The sequence below is a fragment of the Euprymna scolopes genome, chromosome 1, assembly GCF_053919585.1.
Source record: "Euprymna scolopes isolate OS-2025 chromosome 1, ASM5391958v1, whole genome shotgun sequence".
NCBI lineage: Eukaryota > Metazoa > Mollusca > Cephalopoda > Sepiida > Sepiolidae > Euprymna > Euprymna scolopes.
Genome location: NC_136482.1, coordinates 158,906,297 through 158,923,294, shown reverse-complemented (window position 1 = coordinate 158,923,294; position 16,998 = coordinate 158,906,297). Strand labels below are relative to the sequence as shown.

The window sequence follows — 16,998 nt, the reverse complement described above, 5'->3', positions numbered from 1 at the left end:
CATCAGCAGGCAGATATTTACTGGATCGATAAAAGGATCTCACCATTTTTCCAGCGGTTTTGGCAACAGATTTGATGTATGTATTTTATTTTAGATCAGGGGTAAGGGTCAAGCCCAGAAGCTTGTCTTGAAATTTGAAAATATGTTTTTAACATCTGCCTTTTTTTTTTATCTATATCTTAATACGATAGCGTTTGTGTTATGTTGTGTGTCACGCTTACATCTTTTTTCTTCCGAGTGACTGTCGTTTAATTGTTATGACCATTCATTTCTTGTAATAAATAATTTTACCAAGAATTCTTCATAAGTTTTGGTTTCGATTTCGATCATAGCTGAATAAACTGAAATTTTATATATATATATATTTACTATAATAATTATTAAATACCTATAGACACTAGTGTTTCATCTTTTCGTGGATCATCAGTGCTGGGTGTCACGATTAACATCAGTCGATAGATTCGAACCCAGCGACAGAAGCCATCTTCATAAGTTTCGGTTTTAATTTTAAGCTGTTGCATCCAAGTCATATGGATATATATTTTTTTAAAATCACAACTTTATAATATATAAGAATTGATAGAAAATTGTCTCTATAATAATATATACGAAATCTGCATAAATTAAAATATATTTAAGCGTATTTTACAACCGGATTACGCCGGGCGTCCCTGCTAGCTTGGATACATACTTTTGAAGTTTTAACAAGAACTATAATAATAAGCGTCTCCATTTTACACTGAACATCCACAGAATGCCAACATCAAGATATTACGTATGAAAGAGTCCGCTGTGGAATTTCCACAGGTCCCCCTAGTATTATATAATTATTATTATTTAAGGGAAAGTCGCAATTGTGGTGCGGATTCTGTCAACAGTCAAAGGTAAGAAACTTTACTTCGTGTACTTACAAACCTTATATAATCGAATTCAGTGTGACTCTGCCTGATTATAAGTCCGAAGGGATGCTGTAATATTCACATAGTTCCCTTAAGGTCACTAGTGCAGTGGAGGGGGGGGGGCATTTCTGTTTTCGTTGTTGCCGCTAGTTTTTTTGTACAACTCTAAAATTGGGTCAAACGACAGTCGGTCAGATTGATTAAAGAGCCAATTGTTAAAGAAATAGAGGGGGGATATATATAAAAAAGAAGGACAGGGCGTGCAGAGCGGGGGGGGGGGGGCAAAGCACCTGGCCTTTTTACTCATATTTTAATAGTGTCTTTTACAGACCAGTGTATAATAGGCCTGCGCTTCACTTAGGCACCTTTTTTTTTGTTTGTTTGTTTTATTTTATTTTATTTTTTTTTTTTTTTTTACTTCACTTAAGCACCTGACCTGAAAACTTTCTCTGCACGTCACTGGAGAAAAGTCTCAAAAGAAAAATATCACGCACGCATTTTAACTCTTTATTATTTCGTTGTCTAAGTGTGGTCATAATGCTAATGTGTAATAGACCTCGCAAATGTATGTTATAAATGTACTAGCGGGGGTGGCCGGCGTTGCTCGGGTTTTTGGAGGTGTAAAAAAAAAAAAAAAGTGGTAGTGGACAGGCAGGCTGGAACCATGCCGCAAAGGAGGAAAAGAACGAGAGAAAAAAAGAGTTGGTAATTAAAAGACGAAATAAAAAAATTAAAAATTAAAATGAAAAAAGATAGAGAGGTGAGATCAAACTCGAAAAAGTAGGGTGGTTGGTCTTTCCCGCTAACCATGTCGCCATAGCGGATAGTCCCTATTTACAATGTCTCCCCACGGGACAGAGTTAGACACCAGGGTCGTTTTTTTTAATGTGGAGAAAAGGAACAAAAATAAAAATTGTCTCAGTCGTGAAGGATTTCTCCTCCACTGACAGAACAAGAAATTGAAGTGCAGCATCTGGAGAACAGATACTACACTTTTATCTTGACCCGAAGGCCGTAGTTACCACAGCGAATAGTTACATGAATGAATTAGTAAGCAAGTTAGGAATCACGCAGGCGCAGAAATGAACGTTACGTTTTAAATCTGACTGAAGGCCAGTTAAGCTTTCCGCCGTATTTATTTCCTCCTGGAAAACCAGCTCCCCCAAAAGGGGGGAACTCTGGCAGTGTCCAAATGAATAACAATTGTCTGATATGAAGGGTTTCCCCCACATTGATCAATGCTAATTGCAGTCAAAACATTCCGGCCAGGAATGCCAGGCAGATGAGTTTGCTTTGATCGGTTTCCCTTTATTCATACAAGAAAGATAAACAATGAAACCAGGGATTTTTTTAACGCTCTATCAAAATAACGATAGAGACGACGTCCGTTCGCAAATCGGAAATATTACGATCTATGAACTATAAGGAAAGTTCTCCATAAATGTAACGTTGTCGAGAAGGCCGATGAAAAAAGCTCACGCCCATTTTGCCTTTTATATTATAGAAGATGGAAAAGAAATGGTTAACGAACGAAACATGTCGACAAATTTATAACCGATTGGAATATATTTTGTGTAAGAAAACTGTTCATGTTAAATGTTCTTGTTTGTAGAAACAAATCGGAGAGAGAAAAGGCACGTGCGTTAAAAATGTGTGTTTAGACTATTGATGGGACGATTCCGATATTTATCCGCGATTCCGATACAACTACCGATTTTGATTCTGAATCTACTTTTAAACACATGTATGTTTGCAAACGTCTTCTCTTTATATATTGTAACCAAGATTTTCATGTATCATTTTTTGTGTGTGTTTGTGTACTTGCTTTATATTTACCTGCATTGCATCTACCGAATCATTTGTTCTGGCGTTACATTTTGCTTACATTCGTTGTTATAATCTATAAATAATGTTTTTACTGCTAGTATGAAATAAATCTTTATAATTTTATCATTAGTATTAGCAATAGGAAATTAAGTTTAAAACTAAGTAAATAAACTAAAAGAATCGTTTTGGAATCGGAAATTGGGCTAAAAAAAAATCTCGGATTCTGATTAACCGTCCCAACACTAGTTTAAAGTTAATTTCTCTGCTTTTTTCCCCCGTTGGCTGTAACTGTAGAGAGAATGAATGGCGGTCGTTCAGCAATCCTGAAGCATAGGTGGTGGTTCTTTGGTGCGTCCTCTATCATCGCTGTAGGCCTTATTGTTGTTGTTACTGTTGTTTGTCCCTTTCATCATCTACTCATAGTAATGGCGACCACGTGTACCAACCTAAAAAAATAAAACTGTTTTATTTAGAGAACGACTGTTTGTATTTGAACCAACCGACTATCAAGCAGTTTAAAACGAGCAAAATCCTTTCTCGTTAATTAAAAATGATCAAATTCATCTCCACAGGTGAACCAATTATCTTATTTAGGGACTCTCTGTATAATACCTTTTCAGTGTGGTTACATATGCATGTGTTGTGACAGGCGAAACAGTCTGTTTTACTCATTATGTTGGTGTTATTGTGACTAACGTATGGTTGTAGGAAGAAAGATAAAAAGCAATAAAGAAACTATTAGATATGTACGTGAAGGACATCAACTTGGTATACGAAGGGGTTAAAATCACCGATTTAATTAATAAAAGCCAAGCCACGTTAATTGTTTCAGCACAATCGATAAAAATATGAATTGTCAGGGTAAACAAAGAGATATGCAATGCGCGATGTATAAATAAATATGACCTAATTTATTGATGCTATTTGGGAGGCTATATCTGCGACTGGTAAAGGTCGTCTCAAGACTACTGCCATCATAATGCGAAAGGTGAATGATGGGAAACGGTATCGGTTGTGAGTCCTGCAAAGATTGGGGGGGGGGCAAACGTTTGACAGGTTTGAAATCGTAACCAGGAAAGAGAAAGATATCCGTTGCAGATTGGCACATTGATAGAATTTAAACATATTTTTGTTCTGTAGAAATAGAAGATTGCATTCTATCGTTGACTGTAAATGTTTAAGGAAGATACTTGACCCCCGACGAGGGCATACTTAGGCACACAGTTGTTTTTTTTTAATTAAAAAGGAGCACTCTTGATTGGCACAAACATGAAGATTTGCTCATTCTAGAAAGATTTCTCTTTCACTGACCGAAAACAAAAGATAAAGATGAAGTGTATTATCAGGACATCTGCTACACTTTTTTCCAAGGATAAAGACAATAAATAAATAAATAAATATTACATTTTGTTTGTTTATACCTGTGCATTTTTCAAATCGTAATGTCCTTCTCTTTTATATCTATTCTACTTGTTTATGAGTCTCCAAAAGTCTTTCTTGAGGATCTAATTTCTAATCGTCAATTAATTATCTAAGGAACTGATATTTATATTTGTGTGTTTCACACTTTATCTACTTGCAGAGAAAAATTGGTTTTAATTAGTACGCGAAAGGAATTTTAGAGAAAATCGTAGTCGATACATGAAAGGTTAACGAGGTGATTATATATATATATATATATATATATATATATATATATATATATATATATATATATAGTGAGGACACTTCTCAACCTATATAATCAACTTTTAAAATTTGAAATCAACTTGAATTTTTTATCTACAGACTTGAAATTTGATATATAGACTATTCAGACGAAACTTTTTAATCGTTTTTCATCCGGAAAATAGGGCTGCTAAGGTGGTCAAAATTGAAAAAATTGGTACATGGGGGGGGGGGGTCATAAGATTTTTATGTTTGTCAACTGTTTCGCAAATGAGCATGCGTGAATTATTCAAATGACAGATTCCTAACATTAAGAATAAATAGGTTTGAAAGCACTTTTTTAAAGAACGTGTCAAACTGGCCTCATGGTTATCGCAATTGACTCTCTGTCTTATGGTTTTGGTTTCGATCTCAGCTCGAGTATTTTTTTTTTTTAAACTTGCAAGAGATGAACTGTTTAGAAAAAATAACACTCGCAAATAATTTGCTATGGAAAAGGTTTAATATTTATGGAGCAATTTTGGTTTCTGATTGGTTGGTAGCAGAACGTGAATTAATTCGATTCGTCAGTTCCTAGCAGCATCGTTTATAAATAGAATCGTCCGATTGTGTGGGATCATACCCCATTAAAACTCTGTTTTGATGGGATGTGTCTCCTAGCGGCTTCGGCTGCATGGAGACAGGGTAGTACATGTCAAGGATTCGTCACTTGACACTCAGCCCAACAGGTGAGGGGCCGGGAACCGGCCCAGCACCTGTTGGACTGAGGTACACCGCCTGGGTAATACCTAGGAGGTCCACCCTCCCAGGCCTTGCCACCGGGCTTTCCGGTGGGGCAAGTTTATTGCTTGCTGCCTGAGGCGCCCCGACCGGGGAATGCCGACGGGGTTACTCAGGCAATTTTTAAAATTGCAGGAGTGCCCCTCCTTTAGGGGAGCCTGCGGGGTTCCCACTTTCTAGGCCTTGTACCAAATAATGCTGAGGTGGGCAGCATTTGAATAACTACACCATTATAACTCCAAAATATTGTAACACACGTCTCAGTTTCTGTATGAATTATAATATAATTTCATGTGTATTTTATGACCGGGCAACGCAAACCTGTCTGCTAGTATGTGTGTGTGTGTGTGTGTATATATATATATATATATATATATATATATATATATATATATGCGAGGGACGTGCAATAAGTAATGCCCTGACCCATTTCCCATAGCAGTAAAGCAACGAAACTTGGCACAGTTATTAGTCTTTCTCTACATAGGAACCACCCAGATTTATGCATTTCTCCCATCGTTTGATGCAGCTCTGGAGACCGTTTTTGTAGAACACCTCAGGCTAGTCCTCCAACCACGACGTGACTTCAGAAAGCAAGGCTGCATCATATGGGAAACACTTTCGTTTCAAAGACAACTTCATGGCTGGGATGATCTGGCGACATGCGAGTTGTGGACCGGAATGTTGTCCTGCAGGAGGAGGGTACCTTTGCTGAGTTTGCCCCGCCTCTTGATTTTGATAGCTTCCCTTAATTTACTCAAAAGTGAAGCATAATAGGCTCCTGTAATTGTGGTACCCTTTGCCAGGAAATCTGTCATCACTACTCCGTCCTGGTCCCAGAAGACTGTGAGCATGACCTTGCCAGCAGAGGGCTGCACCTTTGCCTTTTTTGGAGGTGGTGAGTGCAAGTGCATCCACTGCATTGACTGGGCTTTGGTCTCTGGATCATAGTGATGGATCCAGGTTTCATCCTGTGTAATCTGTCTTTTGAAAAACTTTGACTCATCTTCTTGGCACATCTCCAAATTCATCCTCGAGCACTCGATGTGTTCTCGCTTCTGGAATGGTGTGAGCAACCTGGGAATTCATCTGGCAGACACATTATGCATATGCAAATGGTCATGAATGATAGTTGCCACAGACCCTGTACTAATCTTGACATCTTGGTTTATTTGGCGAATAGTAATGCGTCGATTTTCCAAAATGGCAGCCTTAACTTGACGGACAGATACCTCATCAATGGCAGAAGGGGGGGAGCGACCAGGTCTGGGAGCTGTTTCCACAGACTTCCGGCCATGTTTGAATTCACGATGCCAGAGTTTTACAAGGTTATATGATGAGGCATTATCACCATGTTTCTTTCATTTCATCAAAAGTCTCCTATAGTGGGCGTCCTTTCAAATACAAAAACCAGATCACTGCTCGACATTCAACAAGCTCCATTTCACACCTGACTCAGTTCAAACACCTGTAAAACAGAATCCACTGTAATTTTCCACATAACCTGTAGAGATATAAATCATTGCACATGCAAAATTTCAGCTAGATCAGACAACTGGAAGTGAGTCAGGGGCATTACTCATTGCACGCCTCTCGTGTGTATGTATATATGTATAGACAGTCGGATTCTCGACTGTTTTCCTTGAGTTCCTATTTAGAATATAACTGTTCTATTCAAACTAGCCATTTTTAACGTTGCTCTATGTTAAGAACAATAGAATGTATCTAGAGTTAATTTCTTGAACAAACTAATTCATTGAAAATAAAAATATTTTCAAAACAAACTGTAATCTTGTTTCAGACAAAATATCTGAAACGAAATTATAACATTAATTTCTTATAAGAATTTAATGCACTAAACGAAAATCGAGTTTTTAAGTAAATATTTGCTGACACATTTTGAACAAAAAATCTATTCTAACTTTTGACAAAATTTATTGTCAATTCTCCTTGGCCCGGAGATATTTTGTTGGAATTTTAAAATATAAAACTATAACATGTTTCATATCCGAGCAATACGTCCGGTATGTATTTATATTTATACGTATATTTTTGTAGGTATGTGTGTATGTATCTATGTATGTTTATAGTTGTATGCAGGTGTGTATATATTTGTGTGCATACATTTACAGTATCAAATATGTTGTGTTTACTTATCCTCGTGTTTTCCCATGAGGCACCAGGTTTAGAATCGTTTTGTATCTCAACTTAAGGACTCTTCATAAACGGTTTTTGTTTGCATTTGCTGGACCGTGAATAACAATACGAGCTTTGAGTGAATGAAAGATTGTATGGAATTCTTCTATTGAGTGGTGGGCGTCTGGGGTAAAGGTTATTTTATTATTCCCGAACCTGTGGAATAATGAAATCAAATCCAACCTTTCGCCTATTTGTTTCGACGAGTCTATCCTATAAAAATACCCTGTTTGGATCCTTGGAATATAAACATGAAATTTGTTTGAGCGGAGGTCAAATGCGTTTTGTAACCTGGCAATTATTTTTGGTTGGATTTATTGTTTACAACATGTCAGACTCTTCGTGTTATTTAATGCGTTTTATACAAATACGTACTTATAAGATGTTTTATAAATGAGTAATAGTTTAACTTTTTTCTAGAAACCATGAATAACCTTTGAAAAGTTTTACATCATATAAACTCATTTGTGCGTGCGTGCTTTATTGACCCCCCCCCGCAAAGGAGGGATTGAACCTAGTGATTAACCCCCCTGTTCGTTTGTTCGCGCTTTTCTCAATAACCGCGCCTTGAATTTTTTTTTTTTTTTTTTTTTTTTTAAATTTGCACAAACATTAGTCATGGGGAAAGTAAATTTGTGCCAGAACGGATTTTCTGGAATAACTCCGGTTGTCCTCCTAGGGGGCATTATAGGGGCAAAATTGCCCCCACATCGATCATCCGTTTATTTGTTCGCACTTTTCTCAATAACCACGCCTTGTATTTTTTATTTTATTATTATTATAATTATTATTATTATTATTTTAAATTTGCACAAATATTAGTCATGGTAAAAGTAAATTTTTCACTCATGTAGGAAGACCCCGCATGCTCCACTTGTTTAAATAGTACATTCAGGCATCTTCGTATTAAAAAAAAAAAATCTCATTAAGTAGCTATTCAGTATCAAAATGGAGTCTACAAAACCGGACAGGAGCAACAGACACGATGTACGAAAACAGAATCCCCGGAAGCACGATTAAAGGATTACGAGGAATAATGACCAGCGTGTTAACAACTGGAACTGGTAATCCAACAAATTTCGCTTATATTATTCTAAATTACGGCAATGTCGTCAAAACGATTCTGGATCAATTCAAATAGAAGGTCGCTTTTTGTATTTCTTATGACTCCATACATATCTGATAAATAGTATAAGCTATTTACCCTTCTTAATGATTTTTAATTATAAACAAATGGAGGTACACTAAACCAAGAACCGTGTTAATAACAGAAGTTGATTTAGTTGCGTTCACATGTATATTTATACTAAATGTTCAGTTAGAAATTCTGAATGCGTGAAAATATAGAAAATGCTGTTTTATCCGGGATGTGTACGAAAAAAATCAATGTTGTCGGCGAATATGTCTCGGCAAAATATGAGCAATGCACAAGCGAGTGTAGTCGATTCGAAAATGTTACGCATACAAGAATATGGATAAGAATCGACCCTAAAAACTGGCTCTTATATAAGCGACACAGGATAACACAAAATCGGCTGTTACAAGACTTTTTTAAAAGTTAGAATTCTTTGCTAAATAATTATATTATAATAACAAAGGTATGTGTCGCAAGGAAAGACTTGTTTCCAGCTGCTGTATATAATGCAATTGTAAAATATACACATATAATTAGTGTATGTGTGTAAACGTTCTTTCATATATATATGTGTGTGTGTGTGTGTGTCTTAAACTATTTAACGCCCCTATTGAACAGTACTAGGCGAGATGTATAGAAGTCAAGTACGTCCTAAAATGGCGTACTGTTGCCATATATGGGCATGAGCTGCTCAGCGCGTCCTTTCCTGCCTTGATAGATTTCAAAACCGGCTTCGAAGCCTAATATTAATTATATTAGAAACGAAAACAAGTTTTGCTTGCCAGTAAACATTTATCGAGGAGACATGCATCATCTAAACCATATTATCAAATAACAGGTATGACCCGCTGTTAAACATGTAGACTTTTATAACTGCACTGAATCTGATGATGATAGATTTAAACATATGGAAAATTTCCCTCCTTTCTCTGCCTATCGAATTAACATTATTATTTTTTACTTTAAATCAAAGAAAATTATTACTTCACCTTTCAGTTTTCATGTTAAGGAATTGTGCAGTAAATTGCGATGATGTACGAACCGAAAATAAAGCATTCTTCATCAGTCATACTCTTGTTCCTCATTTTTAGACTCTTGCTTCCATTACATTTTTTATTTTTCTGGTTTAGATTATGTACATTTTATTGAGATAAATTACTAATTAGATATCAGACATATGTAATTTCAATATGCAAATTAACTAAATATCAACCTTCAACCGTTATGGCAACCAGTTTCTGCTGGAAGTATTTTGACGTCAAAGAATAAGAATACAGCTGCTTGCAATTATGTCAATCTATTACATTAAAGGGTGGCAAATCAGTAAAAACCTTTACAATGACTAATATGTTAAACCATCTTAGAAAGGTTGCTTCAAAAGAAGCAAGAGTTGCAAATACAAAACTGCGCTGGTAGACAATTTTTAAAGTATTATCAAATAAAACTGAATAAAATGACAGTAAATATGAACATTCAGTATAATTCTATACATAATGATTATTATGCCCGTTTTTTTTTTTTTTTTTTTTTTTTTTTTAAACAATTCCAGCTGCAACTTAATTATAAGTCGTTAAAAATGCTGATATGTTCAATTTTGGTGGCGGAAAAAAAAAGTACCAAATATCATAAACATATACTAATTTCAAAATCATATGAACATTCAATACAATGCTATACATAATATATACATATTATTTATTTATTTATTTATTTTTTAAACAATCCTAGCTGCAACTTATAAGTTAAAAATGCTGACATGTTCAATTTTGGTAGTGAAAAAAAAGTAGCAAATGTCATAAACATATAATTTCAAAATCAGATATCACAAAACTATTAAAAGATACAGATTTGGAATATTGCATGCCTAATCGATACATATTGTAGAATGATATATCCAAATATAAGCTCCTTACACTATGTACTTTTTAAATAGTATCCTCAAGAAAATGTAATAATTTTATGTAGTGTTTTTCACTTTGTTTATCATGGCGATTTAATCAAGTAAACGTATATGTTCAATATCAGTTTAATTTTAATAAAAAAGAGAGAGCTGCATGTGTCGACGATTGAGTTATCTATACAATTGTTATTTCTTTGCTATTCTGTTGAATTCTTCACTTGGCGCCATCCCCTTCCCCAGTCAAACACATACAGAGAAAAAACTTCAGATGTCCTTCTTCAATGCTTGTAGCACAAATCACTTGTTTTTTTTATTGCGTATTAAATTGTTAGGTGAAAGTACAGACTAGTTAGAAAAACATCCTCCCCTCCACATGTTAAGAAATGGGTTTCCAAAAAATTCTCTGCATAAGTACTATTGTTTTTTTTTTTTGTTTTTTTTTATTGTTTTAACATCTTTATTTTATTTTTGTATTGGCTTTGTTCAAGTTAAAGTTATGATTGTTTACGAATGATTTATTTTTCTGGTTTTTGCAGACCGTTCTGCTTTACGTTGAATGTCCAGAAAAAGTTCCTCGTGATTAATGTTTACCAGTTTTAGAATAAGCAAACGAACTTTGTTGTTGTTTAGAATAACAGAATACTTTTTTTTGATCTGGTAAACATTAATCAGAAAGGACTTTGTCAAAGCATATATGTGAAGCAGAATAATTCGCACAAACCGGAATTTTTAACAAGAGATTTATTCATTTTTTTTTCTTAAATGATAATTTGGAATGCTATAATATTCCTACATTAACAATGGAGACTTGTTAAAAAAAAATTGTCCAGTTAAATTGTCCCCCCTCGCCAAAACTTTCACAATAAACACTCGTCTATCTGAAAACACTATCAATAATCCCCCCACACACTCTTTATCTGTGCCTAAATCTAAACGTAGATTCCATGAACAGAGCTTCTTTCTTAGAACTGCACGCCTGTAAAATTGTCTTCCGTTTTCCTGCTTTCCGGCTGACTACAATATGGTTGTCTTCAAGTCTAACGTAAACAAGTTCTTGATGAGCCGTTCCATATAAGTTAACAAATTTACCGAATTGATTACTATATTGTCCAATTTCTACTGTACACTCTTTAACCCTTATCATCGAGTGGCCTCTTGGCCTTGATAATGTGGTGATGCCTGTGTAAAAAAAAAATAATAATAAAATAAAATCACCAAAGAAGCAAGTCACAGAACTTCAACCATATCGATGACAATACCTACAATTTTAGCTGTGAGGTTATTTCTTTCAAAAGCTATCGAATCTAATTCTGATATTTATGACTTATGGAATCCTTACCACTGTTGAACAAGTCAATGAATCAACGGAAACAAGATCTTCTTTCCATCCAAATGATAAAAAACTTATGTGTCTACTTTCCTAGATCCAAGATTCAAATTTAAATTTTAAAAGAAAAAAAAAAAACACTGAGATCTGGATTCTACATCTTCTGCTTAATGATAATGGAGCAGAATCAGCAGGATACATTTCTTCAAACTTTGAGGGTCTAAAAGATCAAAGGAAAACTGTATCTCTCTCAAGGCTGTTTGATAAATTAACTTCGAATAAGCCTATAGTAACAAATCAAAACTTAGAGCAGGTGAAAATAGGGGGTTGTATTACTGTACACATAGATTCGAAAAAGTTGTCAAAAAACAAATATATAACAAATAAATGTTATCAAAGGCAAGATAAGTTACTTTTCTACCAAACTGGATATATTTTTCGTGTTTTTATTCAATGTAACATGTTTATTCAGCTCGAAAAACAGTGTTTACCGATGTATTGGAAAATTCAAGATGGCGCCTCACTCCCTCTTTAACACGGTAAGTTTGGGAAAAGGTGTTATAAATAAAAAACTAGAAAAATACTATTAAAAACCCGCCGAATATATGTCAACCTATGTCACGGTAACATATATTGAGCGAGCTTTTAACAGTATTTTATCCAGTTTTTTTTTATTTATAACACCTTTTCCCAAACTTACCGTGTTAAAGAGGGAGTCAGACGCCACTGTACGGTTTTCTTTGCTGAATAAACATGTTACATTGAATAAAAACACGAAAAATATATCCAGTTTGGTAGAAAAGTAACTTATCTTGCCTTTGGTAACATTTATTTGTTATATATTTGTTTTTTGACAACTTTTTCGAATCTATGTGTACAGTAATACAAACCCGAAAATAGAGTTAAACCTGGAGACTGCAACCACAACAGAAATACAAGAATCACAATCTAAACTCAAAAGGAGTAAATCCTTTATGGTTAAGTACACAAAAGAACTTGTAAGAGGTGATGATCCATTTCAGTGGTGGAAGGAGGAAACCTTACCACTACTTAGTGAACTGGTGTCAAAGTATTTAAGCACCACCTTCATCTGTGGAAAGTGAGAGGCTCTTTATTACAAGTGATAATGTGTATGAACCTATGAGGAACAGGCTGCGTCCTGAGAATAGAGAAAGTCTCATGTTTCTACATTACAACTTAAAAGTATTCAACTTTAAATACTGGGGAGACTGAGAGCAAAGGAGGCAAGCAGCAAGAATAGAAGAGAAAATAGAGCAGCAGCAGGTGCAGAACTTCAGTTTATAGTTATTCACTTAAAGAATTACAATTTGTACTTTGTAGTTGGTTTGTAATTTTTTTCTTATCTAATTTTTGAATTATATTCATTTAAGAATTGAAAATTGTATTTTGTGTTTTATAATTTTAGTTAATAAAGGCAAAAATCCATAAGAGTGGCCAGACACTTAATTAAATGTTAAGTTGTCAATTACTACGTAAATGTGGCAATGCTATCTGATGAGTTTCTTGGTAGTGATGAAAGGATTTCAATTTAATAGGAAAGAGAAAAGTAATTAATCGGTAAATTGTCCGATTACTGATTAAAGGCCATATCATCGTATGCAATGTTTTTGCGCCGATTAAACAAAGGCAATCACTTATCAGCATCATAGTGCGATATATATCGAGGATTCGTTTCCCTATATATCCAAACAAATATGAAAACAATAATAAAAAAAAAATCTATTGTGGACAAAATATGTAACTATTTTCATTTTTCATCATCAGCGGCCCTGCTGTTTTAACAGCTTCGACGACCACAACACTCCAAATTGTAGAGCCATGGTAATCACGAGAAGACATATAAAGATGTTAGTTTCACGTTACTTTCCATCTTGATTCGTGGGTGCATCTCCTCCAGTGAGTTAAACGCGCCCCCAGACACCAACCTGGAAATTTCTACGACTTTGCAGTACACACAGCGTCTAGCCTTCCAAAATGGTCACCCATCTGGTACTGGCCAGACTCATCGTTACTTAACTTCTTTGATCCGTCGAAAACAGGTGTGTCAACGTGATTGTGTCGTATCAGATTGTTAGTGGATTAAAACTAGATTCATACCTTTCCCATTTACCGACTGAACTTTCCTATTTTTTCACTTGTCTTTTGTTTTCGAAAGTGAAACGATCACTTACAGTCTTTTTTATTATTAAACAAACAACTAGCGGTGTCGACCGTGCGTTGTCTTAGATACATTACGTCCCAATTTGCCCTATAGATATTTTTGTATTCCTTTATAACGCCTCTTACTTACGCTAAAAAACGCAAAGAACGAAAGCTAATGACTTATCCACTTAACTGAATTTTCGTTTTAGTTATTTATTTAAGAATGTCTCCATATTAGCAAACTGCCGAGCCAAATAAGGTATTTCTTAAATAAATTTTAGCGAAATACATTTATTGCCAATAACAGTGTATGCTGGCTAGTCAGAATCAAAGTTTGCTTTGTGAATTTAAATGCTATTTAGGTCCAATTTTTTTACCTTTGACCGATATAATTTTACATATTAAAGGTGTTTTTGCTGTGGAAATAAATATGAAAACGTTTTATGAGTGATTCTTTTATTTCGCTAATTTTGATTTTATTTCATCGTTCCATTAATTATTGCCAATTTCTTTCTCCTTTTCTCGCTTTCTCCAAAGCATTGAATACTTTTTGTTTGAAATATGGAGTTCTTTTTTTTTCTTTTTATTTTTTATCTTAATCTTGGAGAAAGACTAGTCAACCAATTTTCATAGTCGCATACTTCTTGCAATTAATGCTTTCAAAAATGGTTTTCTTTCAAACCTTGCAAATTGTTTTAAAGTCAATATACGAAAATGTTTTTTATTTGTTTTTTTATTTTATTTTAGGGGCCTTTCTCATTCCATATTTTATATGCGTCATTGTTGGAGGAGTTCCATTGTTTTACCTGGAAGTTGCTGTTGGTCAGTTTACAGGAACTTCTGGAATTAATGCCTGGAGTTTGTGTCCAGTCCTCAAAGGTATTGTATTTAATCTTTTATCTTTCACTAAATGCCCATTCAGGTATCTATCTATCTATCTATCTATCTATCTATCTACTTACCTGTTCACTCACCCATCAATCTGTTCACTCTCATGCCCTTCCGCCATCTTATCTGTCGATTCTGTCAATCCGTATACCTTTTTCTACTTCAAGCATCACATCGCTTGTCAGTATCTTGAAAATGAGTGAAAAATAAAAAACTATACAAAATACTGTTAGAAACTCGTTCAATATATGTTACCATGACATGGGCTGACACATATTCGATGGGTTTTTAACAGTATTTTGCATAGTTTTTCTTTCTTTTTTTTTTTTTTTAATTTTTAACTCCTTTTTCCAAACTTACCGAGTTCAACAGTCCGGCGCCATTTTTAATTTTTAATTTCCAAATACATCAGTAAATATTGTATGTTTTTCGAGCTGAATAAACACGTTACATTAAATAAAAACGTTAAAAAATTATCCAGTTCGGTAGAAAAGTAACTTATCTTGCCTTTGATAACATTTATTTGTTATATATTTGTTTTTGTTTTTTTGACAACTTTTTCGAATCTGTGTATAGTAGTACAAACCCGAAATTATATATAAGTAAAATTTTTAAATTGATATTAAATACTAAATGTACGTCCGATTGTATAATACGTGTCTAGATAACTATCACAGGTGTCATTTCATGGTTTCTCCCTGACCAATTTCTCTACCACCTCTCTCTATATATTTTCTCTCTCTCCTTCTCTTTCTCTCTCTCTCTCTCTCCGTGCATATATATATATTATTACTATATATATTATATAGGCCTCTGAAATTTTATCTTTGTTCACTGATCACTTATGAAGTTGTTTGTTTTATGTTATATTTTGCTTGAAAGTGATACATAAACTTGGTTTTAAAATAATTGAGTTCCAGGATAATGAGATAAAGAAATAAGTTTTAAAAGAAATGTGATAAACATACTTTTTAATACCGCTTTGTTATTTATGGCTCCAGTCAATAATCTGAAATAAACTCTGGAGCAATAAATTAATAATGCAGTAAGACACCCCGTAAATAGTATATGCAACATAAAATAGTGCTCGATTCCCTAGATGTAACTGGTGCGTTCAATAATGCAGTATGCCATTTGGGATGTGATAGACACTGAATCCGAATGTGTTCAATGTTCTAAATACGGCAATATCTATATATTAATACGATAACGTGTGTTATTTTCTGTGTCACGCTTACACCCAGGTCGTTTAATTGTTATGAATTTTCATTTCTTTTAATAAATAATTTTACCAAGAATTCTTCATAAGTTTTGTTTTCGGTTTAAATTATAGCTAATGGCACTCAAGTCATTTAATTTTTTTTATAAATAATTTTACCAAGAATTCTTCATAATTTTGGTTTCGGCTTCGATTATAGCTGATGGCACTCTAATGCTCTATTTTTACAAAAATAATTTTATCAAGAATTCTTCATAAGTCTTGGTTTCGATTTTGATTTCAGCTGATTGCATCTTAGTAATCTATTTTTTTAATAAATAATTTTATCAAAAATTCTTCATAGGTTTTGGTTTCGGTTTCAATTATAGCTGAAGGAACTAAAGTTATATATTCCAAAGAGTGGGACTCTGTTTCGATTCAAGCTTGTGAATCCAAGTCATATCGATATATTTTTTTATTTTTGAAATCGCAACTTTATAATATATAAAAATTAATAGAACATTAACTTTATAATAATACATAGGAAATCTGCAAGAATTAAACTATCATATTTAAGCGTACTTTATGACTTGGTTATGCCGGGCGTCTTTGCTGACTTGGATAAATACTTTTGTAGTTTTAACAAAAGAACTACAATAATATCAGAGTGTCTCCATTTACGCTGAATATCTACAGAATTCCAACATCAATATATTATATATGAACCTGTCCCCTGTGGAATTTCCACAGGTCCCGCTAGTGTCGTAGTACTATTTTACTCTTAAGTTTTATGTCGAATCGAACAGTGCTCAATACCCTAGATAGAATATATGAAGCGCTCTGTGCCAAACAAGCGAAGATGTCAAAAACAGGTTTTGCGTAATCACTGCTCAAAGTTCAACAACATTGAAACTGGCATAAAATGATTATTTACGCACATGTCAATGTGTTTTGGTCTTATTTTGTAGGGTAATCACCGTAGATTATAATTAAATACATAGATAATTATAAAAGTGA

At 34.2% G+C, this 16,998-nt stretch overlaps 1 protein-coding gene across 1 annotated transcript in view; it reads left to right on the top strand.

Annotated features, from left to right (window-relative positions):
- LOC145276903 (sodium- and chloride-dependent taurine transporter-like) overlaps nt 1–16,998 on the top strand; it is a 172,817-nt gene that overhangs the window by 74,844 nt on the left and 80,975 nt on the right. The window contains exon 2 of the mRNA XM_080128355.1: nt 14,643–14,774. Within this exon, the coding sequence (XP_079984481.1) occupies nt 14,643–14,774 (132 nt within the window). The remainder of the gene's footprint in view (nt 1–14,642; nt 14,775–16,998) is intronic.